General features: G+C 36.1%; 1 protein-coding gene across 4 annotated transcripts in view; it reads right to left on the bottom strand.

Annotated features, from left to right (window-relative positions):
• The window catches only part of HACE1 (HECT domain and ankyrin repeat containing E3 ubiquitin protein ligase 1), a 122,378-nt gene that overhangs the window by 87,113 nt on the left and 14,711 nt on the right, over positions 1-20,554 (bottom strand). For 3 of the 4 annotated variants that reach the window (XM_046004959.1, XM_046004957.1, XM_046004960.1), the window contains exons 5-6: positions 19,534-19,609; positions 8,308-8,439 (exon numbers count right to left, since the gene is read on the bottom strand). In XM_046004959.1, the coding sequence (XP_045860915.1) occupies positions 8,308-8,439; positions 19,534-19,609 (208 nt within the window). Of the gene's footprint in view, positions 1-8,307; positions 8,440-19,533; positions 19,610-20,554 lie in introns of those variants that run through there. The other variant, XM_046004961.1, reaches the window with a different exon arrangement.

The raw sequence follows: 20,554 nt of genomic DNA, 5'->3' as shown, positions 1-20,554 counted from the left end.
CAACAGGAGTTTAAATTTTTTTTTAAGTTTATTTTTATTTATTTATTTAAATAATCTCCACAACCAACATGAGGCTTCAACTCACAACCCCAAGAACAAGAGTCACATGTATCTCTCTGAGCCAGTCAGGCACTCCACAAATTCAACAGAAGTTTAGAAAGACAATGTTGAAAACTCCACAAGAAAGAAAGTAAAACAAAGAGACAAAGAAAACAGGAAGAATAGGAAATTAGTAGATCAATCCAGGGAGACACTATAGAAATCAAGAACAAAGAGAATGAAAGAGGTGGTAGACCAAAGGGAAGTAATCAAGAAATAATACCAAAAAATTTCCGTAACTGAAAGACATGCAGTGCCAGACTGAAAAGGCTCAAAAACTCTCTGGTATAATAAATTAAAAGACTTTGAACAAGGCACATCGAAGTGAAATTTCATAATACTGGGAATAGAAGATTCCAGATAAACATATATGGGATTAGCACAAAACTTCTCAACAGCAATAATGGAATTTAAAACATTAAATGCCTTCAAAATTGTAAGGTAAATGATTTCCAATGTAGAACTATAGCCAACCACACTATCATTCTAATATATGGTTTTAAATTAAAAATATGCTTAGCTGTGTAAGATTTTAAAAAAAAATTACATCCAATGCACCTTTTCTCAAGAAGCTACCAAAGGAATACATCAAAATATAGATGATATGGAAGCCCAAACTAAGAAATTCCCAAGTTTAAAAAAACTGGACCTGATACTATCTAATGAATTTGTCTTTGTAGAAAATAGTCCTGTGATATTCTGTAGGAGCATATAGGAAGAATTACTAATTCATAAAAAGAAAATGGAACAAAGCCAATTACTAACTTTAAGAAAAATAGTCACCCTAGACAGAAAATGTTATTATAATCGAGTACTTGACTCAGCAGTAAACAATAATTACCTAACTACATATACACCTAATCTTTTCTGTCAAAATTTACAATTTAATTTTAGAAATGGGGGAGAAGGCATGGGAAGAGGATTTAAATGAGTTAAGTCCTCACTCAGCAGGACAAGAAATGATTCACTGATATCTGAATGTTGAGAAAGAGCAATAGAAGCATATTATTGGAAACAGATACCAGAAAGAAAACTAAGAGCCGAAAATTGTTGCCTGGTGTTCATGACTGGACAAAAAAAGGTCATTTAAGGGGCTATCATGTTTATTGCAAAGATTCTGATAAAAGTAAAATATTTTAAGATAGAGTATTCATGCATTACTACTTGAATTCACTTCTAATCCAAGAGAAATAGAAACATTTACATAAAATTTTATCAGCTATAAAACTCCTTTAAACTGAGGACAAGTGGTCAAGCACATCTTTCAAATATAAGAAAAATAAGCATTTAGGTCATTATTTTATAAGACAAGGCCTACTTGAGCCTTTTGATCATGGCTTCTTTCTTTCTTCTTCTTTCCAAGTTTTGACCTAGAAGCTGTGTTTACAGTTGCCTGGGTGGCTCAGTTGTTAAGTGTCTGCCTTTAGCTCAGGATCAAACCCCACATCAGGTTCCCTGCTCAGTAGGAAGCCTGCTTCTCCCTCTCCTACTTCCCCTACTCCTGTTAGCTCTCTCACAGTCTCTTTCTGTCAAATAAATAAATAAAATCTTAAAAAAAAAAAAAAAAAAAAGCTGTGTCTATATGGCCCAAAACAAGAATGAGATGGACAGCAGCAATAACGTTCATTAGCTGTTGTAGAAATTAGACAAAAAGCCACAATTCAAAAGGCTCAGGAGAGATGAAAGGAATATATACACTGAAAATACATATTAATGTGCAATTGAAACCAAGCAATTCACAAAGAAGCAAAATAAATTATTATTATTATTGTTGCTATTATTATCTTAAAGACTTTAGTTTTTTTAAGTAATCTCTACACCCAACATGGGCCTTGAACTCACAACAGCTAGATCAAGAGTTGCATACTGGGGGGCGCCTAGGTGGCTCAGTGGGTTAAAGCCTCTGCCTTTGGCTCAGGTCATGATCTCAGGGTCCTGGGATCGAGCCCCGCATTGAGCCCCGCATCGGGCTCTCTGCTCAGTGGGGAGTCTGCTTCCCCCCCCCCCTGCCTGCCTCTCTGCCTACTTGTGCTCTTTATCTGTCAAAGAAATAAAAAATCTTTAAAAAAAAAAAAAAAAAAGAGTTGCATACTGGGGTGCCTGGGTGGCTCAGTCGTTAAGTGTCTGACTTCCGCTCAGTCATGAGCCCAAGGTCCTAGGATCAAGCCCTGCGTTGGGCTCCCTGCTCAGCTGGAAGCCTGCTTCTCTCTCTCCCACTCCCCCTGCTTGTGTTCCCTCTCTCGCTGTGTCTCTCTGTGAAATAAATAAATAAAAATCTTAAAAAAAAAAAAAAAAAAAGAGTCGCATACTCCACTGACCAAGCCATCCAGTTTGTCCCAAAAGCAGAAATAAAACATACTAATAAAACAAAACATACTATATGCATTTACAAAAATTATATAGTTGTTTAAAATATGTAATGATATAATAATATGAGTAACCTTAACATGTACCTGGACACTATGCTAGTAAATTTAATAAATCCTGGGAGGCAACTGATATTCTACTTTTAAAGTAGGAAACTGTCCAATACTCCCCCAGCAAAAAAAACACAAAAATAAACTATTCTCCTATTCCTAGATAATCTACAAGTGGGGGGAGACTCCTTCCTTCTTACAGTATAAGAAACTGCTAGTAAAGACCCTTGAAAGAAAAGCATTGAACGGGGATTTTCATACGGCTTCAAGAAATCCTTGAGAAGAAACAACACACTTTCAACAGACTTCATGACCTTTCAAGTGATAAAACAATATTCTGAGTGGAAAACTAATGTGCAAAGCTAATGTTCGGGTCAATCTCAAAAGTCATTTAATTGAAGGCAGTGACTAACCAAGACCACCTGTGCCCAATACACTGAAAAAGTACAAAGCAAGAAACCCAAGGCAGCTCTACTTTATCAATGTCAACTCTAAATAACACTGATCAAAGTAAAAAGGAATTGATGTTCAATATTAAAATTGTAAGTAAAAATCTGAGTTGTGATATTTCTACTTCCTAAAAGACAAAACAACAAAAGCAGCATCTTTACCTTTTAGTAAAAATAATTCTGATGATACGACTTGACAGCAATGCACAAATTACTTATCCACTAAGAAAAATGTCCAACTCACTAATCAATGACGGGTTTATATAGATTTTTCAATAGAAACCTGTCCACCTAAACCTTTCAAAACTTTGATTATGTAACATGTAGTAAAAATCATTATTATCCAATTATGTTTGAAAATTGTAGTAACAGAACTATTTTTGCTCACATTTCCCAGAAGTGATTAAAGAAGAATTCTAACATTAGAATAAATAATATTACTCTGAACCTAAAAATACAATCAAAATGTTAGTCTATCTTTGTGCCTCAAGGCTGAATCCAATGAATGTTTTTGCAAAAGCTTTCAATTAAGTTTGCATGGCTCTACCGTAATTCTCTGAATGAAAAGCTTGAAAGCTAGCTAAAAGGTATCAGGAGAGCTGACGGAACGTAGGTAAGCACTGTTCCTTACCAAGCCTACAACTTGGTATGTAAAATATACAGTCAGTTCTATCAAACACAGTCATTATATAATACCAGTGTCAAACAATACTTTTAAGTTTCAGGAGCTTAAATCTACTCTAAGCAGGGTTCAACTATCATTTTATATTGTTTGTGAAGCTTCATAGGTAGCTATATAAATTCAGCAACATAAAGTTTATTCTGATAAAAATAAAATTTATTTTTTAAGTGAAGTGAAATTAGTTCATAAACTAATCCCGCTGTGTACTCTCATATATATTAATTGTGACGAAACCATTTGACAGTTCACTAGGGTTTTTAATCCAAGTTATTCTACAAAAACAATAATCAACCATCTGTGGCAATTTAACACAATAACAAATCTTAAAGAACTAATAAAAAAGACAAAAACCACCAAAAAGTAAGCTCAGTTTATGGCCAAAAAAATGGGAGTCAATTATATCCAAGTAGAATAATATCAGGTTTTACCATACTTTCTAAAAATGAGATAAAAAATCAAGTAACACAAAAACTGCAAATATGCTAATAAATCAAATTTTTATTAAAAAAAAATCAAGTAACACACTGGTCCTAGTTCACTGCACAGGCTAAACAAATTAAGGGTCTAGGATAGTGCTCTCTGTACTTTCCTTGCAAAATTACATTATACATATTAATAATGGTAGAAGGAAGGAAGGAAGGAAGGGTACCAATATGATTATTGCTCTTAAGTGTCTTCCAGAGTGTTCACAACATTTTAATTACATAAACAGTGAACAGAATATACCAGAGGGAGTAGGTAAGGGCAGGGGGGAAAAAAATTTGCCAGAGACTGTAATAGCCCAGCTGAATAACCAAACTCTGAAATGATTTTTAAAATCAATATCCCAAGACAAACCATTATTTTGCTATTGAAAGCTAGTAAGAGCTGACCTAAGGAAAATTATAAAAAATTAAATTACTGAGGAGTTGTTATGCTCATTTCTTTCATCTGATCATTTTTAAATAGGAACAGAGTAGTTTAAAATCTACTGGGGCACCTGGGTGGCCCAGTTGGTTAAGGGTCCAACCCTTGACTTTGACTGAGGTCATGATCTCAGGGTAGTTAGATCCAGACAGTGTCCGGCTCTGCACTGGGCGTGCAGTCTGCTAAGATTCTCTCTCTTCTCCTTCTGCCCCTCCCAACTCTCTCCCTACCCCAACAAAAGCCAAAAAACTCATAGTGCTATTACGTTGCAAGGACAAGAATTGGTCAAAATTCATTCTCAACTACTCAAACCAATTCCTTTAAACAAGACCTTCAAAAAAAAAAAAAACAAACAAACAAACAAAAAAACAAGACCTTCATCTTGATTTACCTCTAATAAAACCAATGCATCTATATGAAATCTATATGAGATCATCTATATGAAATCAGCAAAGATTATTCAATTTCTTAGTTACAACAACACGGAATTTGTCTTCTGAATCTTTGTCTTTTAAAAAATAATGTAAATCTGAACAGCACTCTTGTTATCAAAGCAAAAATTCGGTTACAAATTCTACAAAGCTTTAGGGGTCTTAGCCAGTTGATCAAAAATCTTTTCATGCAGTCCTGATTTTACTATGAAGTGAGATTAGAAAGTAAATTTCAGAGGATTTATCATATTTCTTTAATTTGAAAAGTCCTACTAATACCTTTTAAAAATATTTTAAGATTTTTTATTTATTTGAGAGAGACAGAAAGAACAAGAGCAGAGGAGGGGCAGAGGGAGGAGAGGGACAAGCAGACTCCCCGCTGTTCACGGAGCCCAACTACACTGGACTTGATCCCAGGACCGTGAGATCATGACCTGAGCTAAAGTCAAATGCTTAACCAACTGCCACCCACACGCTCCTCTTTTTAAAATATTTTTTAAATGGAGTTTCCTTCTCCCCCGAAAGTTTCCTATTTTATTTTGTAAAACATAATAATGCAAGATTTAAGCTTAAAAATAAACCTTGAAACCTATATGCACTGCTATATATCTACATGGAACCAAGTTTTAAATACCTTTTAATGAATTTATGCATGAACTGACTACTTTGAGACAATGAAAAGGCCGTTTTTACTTGCTGCTAAAGTTAAGTCAGCAGGATACCTGAACAAAGCATTTTAGACTCAGTGTTCAACTTATGGAAAGATATACAAAGAGTTAACAAAAATCAATAATCCCTACCCTGTAATAATTTATATCATATGCTCATCCACTGAGATTTGAACATGTCCCAGAAATACAGAAGTAATTGTAAGACATGGGTGATATTAACACAATTACAAATGAAGATTTTTAGGGGTATAATGCAGCCTGGAGGCTAAAAGATAGACTAATTTTTCAAGATTCCTTTTTGCCTTGAGGAAGAATTAAAGATGCATACAATGATTCATAAAACACTAAACATACTCTTTATCTGTTCATGATCCTTGGAGATAACTAAAATTGACTAACTATAATAGAATGGAATCCCACTCACCAATACAATCAAACACAAGTCAACATGGCTTTTAGTACCCTTCCTCCTCTACTATATCTGCAAAAACTCTGTGAAACTCATCATCGCAGTGAAGTCAGGACCCCTTATAAATCTTCTGAGAATATAATTCTTCAAAGGCATTTGAGTATGAGGAATTCTCCCTTATTTCACCACACCTGCTTTGGGTTGTAAACCATATGGAGTATATTATACTCACACTAACAATTCTTCAATAACTTCAGAAGGCAATTCTAAATTTTTAATGCAGCCTGTAATGCACATGTTTTGAAATAGGGTTTTCTGAGTAATTCTTGTTTCTTCATTGGCTCAAGGCAGCTAAAAATAGCTTTTGTAGATCACTTCTGATCTGTATCCCAGCTTTTTATACAATAGCTCTTTAGCAACAGGTAGGGTTTATAATCTTAGTATAGGACACTCCACTCTTTTATATTAAAGTGGGTGCTTTTCTGTCCTATAACAACTACAAGCAGTATTCATTCTCTAATACGCAACCATTGTTTAAAACCTGGGCCATTCAAGATTAAGATATTTCAGATAAATTTTTTTTTCACACAGAATACTTTTTAAATTAATAGCGCTGACTCTCAGAGAGTAAAAACTAGTGAGAAGGAAATACTCCTTGAAAACACTGGGTTACTTTTCAGATGATGAAAGACAAAAAAATAATAATAAAATAAAAATAAAAATAAAAATGAACTAGTGTTCAGAAGAAATTCCAGGAAAAGAAAAAAAATCTATATCCCTCCTCTTATCCAACACATTAAACATAAGACAATGTTACTCTTGGCCTCACTATCTTAAAGAAATGCAATACTCTGTGAATTATAGTCATACATAAAGCCAACTAAACATCTAGCATCTGACATCCTAAACCCAGATTAGGAAAAATGTATTTGCAGAAATGAAAATCAAGATTCCAGTAGGAACTCTCACAATAAGAAGATAAGACTCAAGAGAGAGTGTGTCCAAACAATACATATTGTGTGCCTGGATGGCTCAGTAGGTTAAGCTCTGCCTTTGGCTCAGGTCATGATCCCAAGATCCTAGGCTCAAGCCCTACATTGAGCCCTGACATTGCACGGTGCTCCCTGCTCAATGGAGAGCCTGTTTTTCCCTCTCCCTTTGCCTGCTGCTCCACCTGCTTGTGCTCTCCCTCTCTCCGTCAAATAAATAAAATCTTTAAAAAAAAAATACATATTAAACACAAATTTTTGTATCTTTGCAGTTATTGGTGATGGTTATTTGTTGTTACTGTTATGGTTAACAAGTAAATAAATTTCTATTATCAACAATGTTAAATGTGAAAAAAAAATCCAAAAGTAACCAGGATAGGAAACTATAACAAAGCAGATTTTATATTTTAATCTAACAATTTTTATATAAGACAGCAGTCTCCTAATAAAAAAAAAACTATTAGCAACTTTTATTTTTTTTAAAGATTTTATTTATTTATTTGACAGAGAGAGAGAGAGAGATCACAAGTAGGCAGAGAAGCAGGTAGAGAGAGAGAGGGGGAAGCAGGTTCCCCGCCAAGCGGAGAGCCCGATGGGCTCAATCCCAGGACCCTGAGATCATGACCTGAGCCGAAGGCAGAGGCTTTAACCCACTAAGCTACCCAGGCTCCCCTATTAGCAACTTTTAAAGTTAAATGTTTGTACATGGAAGTAACAGGAAAGTACTAACATAAAACAAATGCGTGATTTTGGAAATCTAAGTAAGGAAGGAAAAAACCATCACTCTAGTCTTGCATCATATTCTAAGACAAAAGAAAAATATGATAATCCAAGCTGAAATATTTAAGCAATGTCAGTGCTCACTTTCTTACTATCTAATCACAGTAACTGAGGCTTAATGGTAAAAAATAAAATATAAAAAAGTTATGTGACAATAAGATTGAGAATAAGAACATTATTACTTAGAATTACATGTGAACATACATTTAAAATTTTAGTATATTCAGCTATCAAAATCTATGAATTAGAAATAAATTTGAAATCCAAATACTTTAAACAGATTTAAAAGCACTATTTTCTATCCTTTTATCTACAAAGAATATATATTTAATAAGTCCATATGATGCAGAAAATGTTTTAAGATTTTGCTACGATGCTTCATGTTCCCAATTACGCACAGGGAAAATCTTTTCACGAATTCAAAGTTTTCAAAAACAAATACATGCAACTGAAAGTCCTCATGGCTGAATTTACCGTCTTGTGACCGTTCTGGCAGGCCACATGCAGTGCTGTCTGCCCCATCGCATCCTCAACATCGACGTCACTGACGTGTTGTACGAGGTCATGCAGTAGTTCTGTCCGCCCATTCACAGCCAGCCAGTGTATCTGTATAGCATTTAGTTACTTAACATTTATGCAAGGAGTTTTTCATAAAAACAGCAGATAAATAATGCCATTATTTCTCAAATGTGAGCATGATACACAAACTAAAGATTAAAATAAAAGCCCATATATTTTCCTATATTTTTCCTATTTTTTATATGGGGAAAAACATGCATCAACATGTAGGTTACACCACCATGTACTTCAAAATCAAGCATTTCATGGATCACAACAGTTAAACATCCTATACTTAGGATCACCAAATACCCTGCTTCCTAGATGATCCTGGACTCTATGCACAGCTTGTCTCTAAAGAAAAGGTACTGGATACCTTTCCTTCCCCAGAAGCAAATATGAGTAAAGAGGTAATTAACACAATAGACATCATATTCTCTTCTTCTTGCATTTTCCAAGTAACTCATGTATCATACATAAATAATAATATATAGGGAGGATAAAATACTTAAAACTCTACCACTCAAAGATAATCAATGTTAAAACTTTGGACTATGCTACCCATGCATTTTTCAATTGATTGTTTTCTGTTAAAAAGTATATCATGAAACTTGTTTTAAAATGGCAGCTTAAACACGTGCATCAACTTCTATTTCTTCTCCAAACACCACTGAAATGACAATAAAGAATACCTTTTCTTCAAAGACAGACCCATTACAATAAAGAAAAAAGAGATTATAATAGCAACAAGTTTTGCAAGTTAAAAGCTTTTGTCTGATTGGTCAGAACAAAAAGCTGAATCCTAAACTAGTAATAGAAAAAGCCAAGGAAGATGATTCAGATCCCTGAAATCCCAAAAGGCTCAAGAATTGGAGGTAAGCACCTTGCATCTCTTTAAGTAGGGATGAACTGGTAGATTTAGACCCTTATATCTCCAACCCTCCCCAACTCTTCCAGGCCAATAACTGCCCCTTCCCAATCTAAGAGAACACAAGAGACTTGAAAACAATCTCTACACAGGTGACACCAAGCACAATGAAGCAAGAATATCACATTGAAAAAGGGAGACAAAGTCAAGTTTATATACCCAATACTGAAATCCCAAAGAATTCTCCTCTACCTAACATCCAGAATGCTAACTCCCTCCTGGCAATTGTTAAGAGTTTACCCTGAAGAATCTAACCAGTTTGAGAATAAATGCCTAAAGAAATAGCTATCATGGGGCGCCTGGGTGGCTCAGTGGGTTAAAGCCTCTGCCTTCGGCTCAGGTCCTGATCCCAGGGTCCTGGGATAGAGCCCCGCATTGCTTCGGGCTCTCCGCTCAGCAGGGAGCCTGCTTCCCCCGCCCCTTCTCTCTGCCTGCCTCTCTGCCTACTTGTGATCTCTCTCTGTCAGATAAATAAATAAAATCTTAAAAAAAAAAAAGAAAGAGGGGCGCCTGGGTGGCTCAGTGGATTAAGCCGCTGCCTTCAGCTCAGGTCATGATCTCAGGGTCCTGGGATCAAGCCCCGCATCGGGCTCTCTGCTCTGCAGAGAGCCTGCTTCCTCCTCTCTCTCTGCCTGCCTCTCTGCCTACTTGTGATCTCTCTCTCTGTCAAATAAATAAATAAAATCTTAAAAAAAAAAAAAGTTAGGGAATCGGACATGAAATTAAAAAAAAAAAAAAAAGAAAGAAAGAAATTGCTATCAGGAAGGATCCTAAAGGCAAATGCCCAAGAAATCACCCTACGCTGAAGTCCATGGTGAATAAACCTCATTCACTCAAATGGGGGTTTGAAAGACAAAAATACAAAAAAACAAAACAAAACAAAACAAACAAACAAAAACATACAAAGAGCAGAGAAGGAACCATGAATATTAAAAACAAACAAACCTTCAAAAAAAAAAAGCTAGGGGCGTGTGGGTGGCTTAGTCACTAAGCATCTGCCTTAGACTCCAGTCATGATCCCAGGGTCCTGGGATCAAGCCCCACATAGAGCTCCACATTGGGCTCCCTCCTCAGCAGGAAGCCTGTTTCTCCCTTCCTACTACCTCCCCTCTTGCTTTGTCTCTGTCAACTAAATAAATAAAATCTAAAAAAAAAAAAAAAAGCTGTATTTAATACTCTCAGAAAGAAAACATACTGACTGCATCCTTCAAACAAGAACAGGATATTTTTTAAAGGACAATGAAAAACAAACTTCTGGAAATTAATATTGTGATAGAGACATGCAAACTCAAAAGACTTAGAAGATAACATGGAGGAAGCCTCCCAAGAAGCACAAAAAGGCAAAAGTAGAGAAACAAGAGAAAAGGTAAGAAAATTAAAAGGTTAGCCCAAGAGGTCCAATATTCAAATAACAGGAACCCAAAAAGGAGAGAACAGGGAAAATAGAGGAGTGAAATTATCAAAGTATTTTATGAAAATTTTTCCTGAGTTCCCATTACATGAGCTTCCAGGATAATGCCTCAGTATTACCCAGCCAAACGGATATAATTAAACCAAACCCAGACCTATAATCCTGAAATTTTAGAACTCTAAAAACAAAGTAGGTTCAGTAAGGTTCTAGACTCAAGAATTTAAATGGTGGGGTGCCTGGCTGGTACAGTCAGTTAAACATCTGACTCTTGGTTTTGGCTTGGGTCCTGATCTCAGAGTTGAGAGATCCAGCCCCATATCAGTCTCTGTGCTCGGTGAGGAGTCCGTTTAAGACTCTCTCTCCTGTGTGGCCCAGGTCATAACCCTAAGGGTCCTCGGATGGAGCCCCACATTGGGTTCCCTGCTCATCTAGGACCCTGCTTCCCCCTCTCCCTCTGCAGTAAGACAAAAAACAAAGACAGAGAGATTGGAAAGGAAAAGATAAGATGGTCTCTGCTTGCAGATGACATGACCATCTACACAGAAAACCCCAAGGAATCCTCCTAGAATAAGTGAGTTCAGCAAGGTCACAGGAATACAATATCAACACACAAAAAAGGAACTGCATTTCTACATACTATCAGTGAACATGCAGAAACTGATATTAAAAACATAATACCATTTAGTATTGCTAGAAAGAAAATGAAACTTAGCTACACATATATACTTAAAACATGCACAAGATCTGTATGGTGAACAGTACAAGAGGTAAAATTTCATTTACAAAAAGAAATCAAAGACCTAAATAAATGAGGAAACATACCGTGTTTATGATAAAGATAACAATTCTCAAACAGATCTATACATTTAATATAATCTCAGTAAATATCCCAGCAAGGATTTTTTTGTCATAGTCAAGCTTATTCTATAAATACATTCATTCCATCTATAAATTTCTGGCAAAGAGACCAGAATAACTAACACAATCCTAACATAGAAAAATAAAATGGGAGGTGTTACTCAACCAGATATTAAGGCTTACTATTTAGTATGAATCTACAGTAATCAAGATAGTGTGGTATTGGCAAAGGGACAACAACATAGATCCATGAAACCCAGAAAAAAGTCCATATAAATATGTCCCATAGATTTTGAGAAAGATGCAAAACGAAATTCATGCAGGAACAATAGTTTTTCAACAAACAGTGCTCAAGTAATTGGACTTGATGAGCAAAAAAAAAAAAGGGACTCTTGGGTCGCTCAGTTGGTTAAGCATCTGCCTCCGGCTCAGGTCATGATCCCATGGTCCTGGGATAGAGTCCTGCACCAGGCTCCTTGCTGAGGAGTCTGTGCCTGCCACTGCCTGCCACTCCCACTGTTTGTGCTCTCTCCCCTTCTCCCTGACAAATAAATAAAATCTTAAAAAAAAAAAATGAACCCCAACTTAAGCATCACATCTTACACAAATATTAGTTCAAAATATATCACAGATTGAGATGTAAAATATAAAATAATAAAAATTTAGAAAAAAAGATCTAAGAAGTCTTGAGGATCTAGAGTTGGGGAGAGTTCTTAAACTTGATAACAAAAGCATAATCCATAAAAGGAAAAACTGAGAGTGGCCTTCATCAAAACTGCAAACTTTTATATAAAAGATCTGTTAAGAATTAAAATGGCAGGGGCGCCTGAATGGTTCAGTCGGTTGAGTGTCTGCCTTCAGCTCAGGTCATGATCCCAGAGTACTGGGATTGGCGCCACACTGGGCTCCCTGCTCAGCAAGGAGTCTGCTTCTCCCTCTGCCTGCGGCTCCCCATGCTTCTACACTCGCTCACTCTCTCTCTCCCTCCTTCTCTCCCTCCTTCTATCTCAAATAAATAAATAAAATCTTTAAAAAAAAAAAAGAATTAAAATGGCAAACTAGAGATTAGGAGAAAATATTTGCACATTACATACCTGATAAAAGACCAATATCTTCGTATATAAAGCACTCTCACAGCTTAAGGTTTAAAAGTAATCCAATTTAAAATGGGCAAATGACATGAATCGACAACATTTCACATAGAAAGACAGAGACAGCAAAATTACTCGAAGAATACAAAAATATTAATTCAAAGGGATACATGCTCCACAATGTTTATAGCAGCATTATCTACAACAGCCAAACTATGGAAACAGCCTAAGTGTCCACAGACTGATGAATGGATAAAGATGTGATATATATACATGAGAGAATATTATTCAGCCAGAAAGAAGAATGAAGTCTTGCCATATGCAATGACATAGATGGAACTAGACAGTACAATGCTAAGGGAAATAAATCATTCAGAGAAAGACAAATATCAAATGATTTCACTTATATGTGGAATTTAAGAAACAAAAAAAAGGCGGGGGGAGGAAAGGGGAAGGTGAGGAGGGAGAGGGGAGAGCACACCAAGAAACAGACTCAGAAACAAACTGACAGTTACCAGAGGGGAGGTGGGTAAAGGGATGAGTTAAACAGGTATGGGAATTAAGGAATGCACTTGTTGTAATGAGCACTGAATCACTATATTGTACACCTGAAACTAATGTAACACTGTAGATTAACTAACTGAAAATTTTTTTTTAATATTTTATTTATTTGACAGAGAGAAATCACAACTAGGCAGAGAGGCAGGCAGAGAGAGAGAGGAGGAAGCAGTCTCCCTGCGGAGCAGAGAGCCCGATGCGGGGCTTGATCCCAGGACCCTGGGATCATGACCTGAGCCGAAGGCAGAGGCTTTAACCCACTGAGCCACTCAGGCGCCCCTAACTGAAATTTAAATAAAAACTTTAAAAAAGAAAAAAAAAAAAAGATATACAGATAGCAAAAAAACACATGAAAAGATGTCAATTAGGCAAATGCAAATTAAAACCACAATGAGTTAGCAACTATACATGTATTATTATGGCTAAAATTAAAAACAGTGACATCATCAAATGCTGGTGAGGATGCTGAAAAACTAGATTCATATATTGCCGCTGAGGGTACAAAATGTTCCAGGCACTCTGGAAAAGTTAGGCAGTGCATTTTAAAACTAAGTATGAGGAGCGCCTGGGTGGTTCAGTGGGTTAAAGCCTCTGCCTTCAGCTCAGGTCATGATCCCGGGGTCCTGGTATCGAGCCCCACATCAGGCTCTCTGCTTGGGAGGGAGCTTGCTTCCCCCTCTCTCTCTCTGCCTATCTCTCTGCCTACTTGTGATTTCTATCAAATAAATGAATAAAATATCTTAAAAAAAAAAAAAAAACTAAACATGAAACTACCACACAACCCAGCAATTGCATTCTTGGACATTTATTCTAGAGAAATGAAAAGTTTTATGCCCACACAAAAACCTATACATTAATGTTTATGTTTATAGCAGCTTTATTCAAGATAGCCCCAAACAGGAAATGATCCAGATGTCCTTCAACAGGCATATGGTTGAACAAACAATGGTACATCTACCCCAAGGAATACCAGTCAGCAACATAAGGAACAAACTATTGATAAATACAACAACCTAGGTCAATCTCCACAGAATATGATGAACTTAACAAAAGCCAATCGTAAAAGGTTCCATATAATATGATTCCAATTATGAAACATTCTCAGAAAGACCTAATTTTAGAAATGGAGAACAGATTAGTGGTTGCCAAGGGTCAGACATGGGATGAAGGGGAGGAAAGGTATAGTTACAAAAGAGCAACATAAAACATCTTTGTAGACTTGGAAATGTTCAGAATATTGACTACAGTAATGGACACATGGACCTACACAGGTAATAAAAATGTATAGAACTTACTATACATACACAGGCACACTGATAAAACTGGGTACAAATAAACAAGTAAAACTGGGGCAACAGTAACAAGACAAATTATATCAGTATAAACATCCTAGTGATGATATTACACTACCATTTTGTAAAATGTTACCACTGAAAGAAACTGGGCAATATATAGAGGGCATTCCTCTGTATTATTTCTTACAGGTATATATGAATGTACAATTATCTCAATTTTTTTAGAATGCAATTAATAACTCTATGAAAATCAAAATGGTATGTAATAAAAATAACTATAGCAAATTATTTGGCCTAAATATGAATAGTATGTATGTAATTTTTAAAAATCAAAATACTGAAAAAAATGATCTAATTAAAATCACAACTATATTGAAAAGGTGTGGGGTGCCTGGGTGGCTCAGTGGGTTAAGCCTCTGCCTTCGGCTCAGGTCATGATCTCAGGGTCCTGGGATAGAGCCCCACATTGTGCTCTCTGCTCAGCAGGGAGCCTGCTCCCCCCGCCCACCCACCCCCCGCCACCTGCTCTGCCTACTTGTGACTCTGTCAAATAAATAAATAAAATGTTAAAAAAAAAAAAAAAGGAAGAAAAGGTGTGAAAGAAAGGTGGGGCTGAAAAAGAGAGCAAACAGCTTTATCTTCCATAAAGTCAATTGATGATGCCTAAAACTAAAAAATTTTAAAAAGAGCAATAGTAGCATGTTATTTAGAGGTGAGGAAACATAATTTTTATATCTATTAAAAAGCTGAGAAGCACTAACTACAGAATTAGAAGTATACAGAGGCTAGGGAAGAAAGTCAAGAGAATATTTCCTTTTCTGGGGTGGGTGCGGATCACAACATAGATGTATATTTATTTAAGGTATAATGTCATACAATTCAAATGCCATACTATCCATCTATTTGAAGTATACACACCTTAATGGTTTTTGGTATAGTCACAGTTGTGCAATCATCACCACAATCAATTTTAAAACACTTTCATTTCCCCAAAAAGAAACCCAGTACCATTAGCAGTCACTGCCTATTTTCTCCCTTGTCCTGAGATAGGTAAGACACATGTCTCACCCTGATTTTACACCTGCATAAAGTAAGTCAACATTGCCTTCAGTATTTATTACTGATGTTCTTCTTCTTTGTTCTCACAGATCTCTCTTAGAGGCAATGAATTCTCTGAACAGTCGTTGGGGAATGATACAGGCAGCATCATCAAAAAAATATTCCATCGCTCCTGTTGCTTCACTTTTATAATTTTGCTAAGTTCAGAACAAAACAATTTAAGTCTAATTATCTCACCCTTGATAGCAATATGTATAAGGCAGGGAAAACTCTATGAAATCCTACCATGATTTTGTGGTTTATGGTGCTGAATGACAGCCTTTGCAGACACCAATACTTTGAATTGTTCTTCTGCTTGTCACTATCTCCAGGCCATCCTTTACTTAGTAATACTCAGGATGGGTAAGCATAAAATGTACTTCATTCAAAACGTAGTAGGAGAAGGCACTTGGGTGGTTCAGTTGGTTAAGTGTCTGCCTTTGGCTCAGGTTGTGATCCCAGGGTCCTGGGATCGAGCACCACGTCAGACTTCCTGCCCAAAGGAGAGCCTGCTTCTCCCTCTCCCTCTGCCACTCCCCCTGTTTGTGCTTTCTCACTCTCTCTCTCCCTATCAAATAAAATCTTTAAGAAAAACAAAGTGGGAGGAGAGTGATTTTGAAGGTGAAAGGTGGGAAGGGCAGGCTCTCTACCACAGGAATCACCTTGAAGAAAAAATGCACATCCAGAAGCTAAAGATCTGAAAAGTGATCCCCATAACTATCCATGCCAAAGACCTGTGGGAAGTCTCCATGAACCCCCGAGGCACCTGAACACCAGTTAAACGCTCTCTTTCACCTCCAAGCCTTCACAAATCTATTCTGTAAAGCCAAAACTGTTCCCCACCCCTCTCCCAACCCCAAAACCACCACTTTCACCAGTCTAACTTCCATTTGATCTTCTGGCCTCAGCTCATGTGCTATGTCCCTGAGATACTTCTTCTAATGCCCCTGCTAGACATTCACAGACTCTCCTTCTCCTATATTGACATTCATTACACCATGTTACCACTGCCTATTAACCTTCCAGTCTTCCTGTAAGGAAAAGTAAGATAAAAACATGGAGGGAGGCAAATCGAAAAGACTCTTAACTACAGAGAACAAATTAGGGGGGGTGAGTGGGGGGAGATACTAACTGGGTGATGGGCTTTAAGGAGGGTACTTGTGATGAACACTGGATGTTTTATGTAAGTGATGAATCACTAAATTCTACTCCTGAAACCAATAATGCACTAAATGTTAACTAACTTGAACTTTAATAAAGACTTGGAAGAAAAAAAAAACTTTCCTGTCTTCCTTTTAAGTCTGGGCACAACAAGGACCATATTCATGGCTCTATCCCACAACAGCAAAGTGCCTAGCACACAGTAGGTATACAAGAAATTCCTGTTGAAGCAAATGAAGTTAGAAATACGAGGAGTCCTTTGTGAGAATAACCAGCCTAGAAAGCATGCAGTCAACAGTTCTCTCTTTTCATAAGAAAAATTCCTGGGACTCTTGGCTCCTCAATGAAGGTTTCTTCCAACTCAGGAGCCATTGGCTTTACTGTCCCACATGTTTGGTGACAACTATTCAGTTCTGCAGCAACACATTTTCACCATCCCAGCTTCCTTCAGCTGATGGGGTCAATGGCCCAGCTGTTGAATTAATTCCATCATGGTGGTCTGGGACTAGGCAGAATCATGTTGGTTGCCAGAATAGTTTCTAAATTCTTTTTTTTTTTTTTTTTTAAAGATTTATTTATTTGACAGATAGAGATTACAAGTAGGCAGAGAGGCAGGCAGAGAGAGAGGAGGAAGCAGGCTCCCAACTAAGCAAAGAGCCCGATGCGGGGCTCGATCCCAGCACCCCGGGATCATGACCTGAGCTGAAGGCAGAGGCTTTAACCCGCTGAGCCACCCAGGCGCCTCGCCAGAATAGTTTCTAAGAGGAGGAGGCACATTATACCATTCAGGCCATAGGAGAAAAACACCAAGGTTGGTCAAGCAGAAAGAGTGCAAAGACTATTTTTCTATAATAAGTTTTGCAGAATCATCTGACTCTTTAAATAGATGCATTAATAACATTTTAGGTAAAAATTTTATTTTTAAAACTTTTTTCCGGGGGCACCTGGGTGGCTCAGTGGGTTAAAGCCTCTGCCTTTGGCTCAGGTCATGATCCCAGGGTCCTGGGATCGAGCCCCAAATCAGGCTCCTCTCCTTCTCCCTTTGCCTGCTGCTCTCCCTGCTTGTGCTCTCTCTCTCTGTGTCAAATAAGTCTTTAAATATATATATATATATATATATATATATATAGGACAAAATCGGGGAGCCTGGGTGGCTTAGTTGGTTAAGCGTCTGCTTTTGACTCAGGTCATGATCCCAAGGTGTTGGGATCGCGCCCCAATAAAATCTTGAAAAATATATATGTGTGTGTATATATAATATACATATATATAAACAAAATCTAGATTATCACAGGAATTGTAGATTCCATATAATAATCCTGGTTGAGTTTATTCTTTATCTTTAATAAGTCATTCACACGGTATAAAGCAAATCTTAGGGAAGCTGTTTTTTTATGCTCAGCACCCCCACCTTCAAAAAATTTTTTAGTCAGAAAGTCTTGAAAACTGGCATGGTATGTAAATAATATTCTTGATCCACAAGTTAAAAGATTCAGAATCTACAACTACTACCAAGAAAGGTAAAAAAAAAAATTTTTTTTCAAACCAAGAAACAGATTCTTAACTAGAGAGAACAAACTAACAGTTATCAGAGGGAAGGTGGTTGGGGATGGGTGAAATAGGTGTAGGAGATTAAGAGTATACTTATCATGATGAATACTGAACAATTTATAGAATCGTTGAATAACTATATTGAAACTAATAAAACACTATGTTAACCATACTGGAATTAGGATTAAAAATTTTAATAAATTTTTTCAGCTTTATTGAGGTATAATTGACAAATAAAACTGTAGGATATTTAAAGTATACAACATTGATTTGACAGACATCGTGAAAGGATTCTCACCATCCACTTAATTTATACATGCATAATTTCACATACGGGAAGGTAAAATTTAATATATAAAATTTAACATCTTCGGTCCCAACTTCTAAATAATTTCTCAATAATCACATAATTCTATTTTATCTCTACTTCTAAGATGAATAATGTTCCATTAAATGACAATTAAAATTTTTAGATTTCATGTACAGACTGTTGAATCATATATTGTACATCTGAAACTAATGTAACACTGTATATTAACTATATTGGAATTAAAATAAATTTTTAAAAATCTTTGGATTTCAATGATCTTTTCAGAAATATCCCACACTACCTCCAAATAACATCAATATGGATCAAAAATGTATTAACTTATTTTTGAAAAGAAAGTGACATAGCAAAATGGATAAAAATACTAGTTTAGGTAAGATATAACAAGTCTGAAGGATACAGACCAAAATATTAACAGTGATTATCTCTGAGTGCAGAGGATACAGTGAGTGATCAATTCCATTACCTTTTTTCCTTTCTGCCTAGCCATTCAATTTTTCTGAAATGTACATATTAAAATAATTTTAAAGGACATAATGAAAAATAGCTCTCCTATAATGAACTCATAACACAGCAGACATACTCCTAAAACATCCCCTGAAAGTCAATGACAAAAGCTAGAGGAATAAGCCTTCAAAATAAATGAAAGGTCACAAACAAAAAGCAGAAAGGAGAAACATAGTGAACCCATAACTTCTCTTAATAAATACAGTACAGAACTAGAACTAGATCTTTCTGAATCTTCTTAATTACACAAAGAAGTAAACTGCAGAAACACTTGCACTGCACTTTGCATTACTATCACCTTCAATATGATTTTCAAAAAAGTATTTTAAAACTCACATAAAATTCTTAGCACTTACTGCTGTAAGGCCTTCATTATTACAAATGTTGACATCAGCACTGTATTCTAATAATTTACTCATGCATTTCTTCTGCCTGAAGAGAAAAAAGAGACACAGATAACTGGCTTGAGAAAAAGGGGCAAATGACAATTACTTTACTGAATTATTGACTACACTCAACATTAGCTGATGGCAAGTATCAATCTATAGGTTTTTTTAAACGAATGTTATAACATTTGAAATAAATCGAAAAAACTGTGACATAGAAAAATATGTAACAGTGTATAATAGCATATTATGTACCATGTAACATATACAATATTAACATGGATATACATATATAGTACTATATATGCAATATACAAAATGAATAGTATATAGAGTATATATGTGTACATGTTATCATTTACTCAATCAGATCCTAAACTTCTTCATGCCATGAATTGTATATTTCTTTAATAAACTCAGTATTAAGCATAGTTAGGTACTCTCAATGAAACTCAGGAAAACTTTACTGACTGATTATTAATTATTCAATCTTCTAACTCATAGCTAAAATTTTTATTAACTGAAAAAATCTTTTTAAAAGGAAACAAATTACTTTTCTAGCTTTGGTTTTTGTACCTGAAATGAAATCAAATACTTAAAATCAAAGAAAAGAAAGAAAAAGTTCTGAGTAAACTTGTAAGTTCAACATTTACAAAGCTCATCTAATACACTGTTCTGAAAACCATAGGAAATAAATCTTCAATAATCCTGAGACAACAGAACAGATAGCCCTATTAAAATGAATACATTGTTTAAAATATGTGTATGTGTGCCTATATCCATATTGCTGGATTATGAAAACATCTTCAAGAGCCTGTCTTAGACCACTGGCCTATTGCCAAAATAAACACTTAGGTGGAATAGGCCAGGAAAATAGTCCTAAGGAGGTGTTTAGGGGGTGGCTGAAGAAAAGCAGAAATCGGGGCACCTGGGTGGCTCAGTGGGTTAAGCCTCTGCCTTTAGCTGGGGTCATGATCTCAGGGTCCTGGGA

The sequence above is a fragment of the Meles meles genome, chromosome 5 (genome assembly GCF_922984935.1).
Source record: "Meles meles chromosome 5, mMelMel3.1 paternal haplotype, whole genome shotgun sequence".
Classification (NCBI taxonomy): domain Eukaryota; kingdom Metazoa; phylum Chordata; class Mammalia; order Carnivora; family Mustelidae; genus Meles; species Meles meles.
The sequence above is the reverse complement of the archived record's forward strand: the minus strand, read 5'-3'. Positions and strand labels throughout refer to the sequence as shown.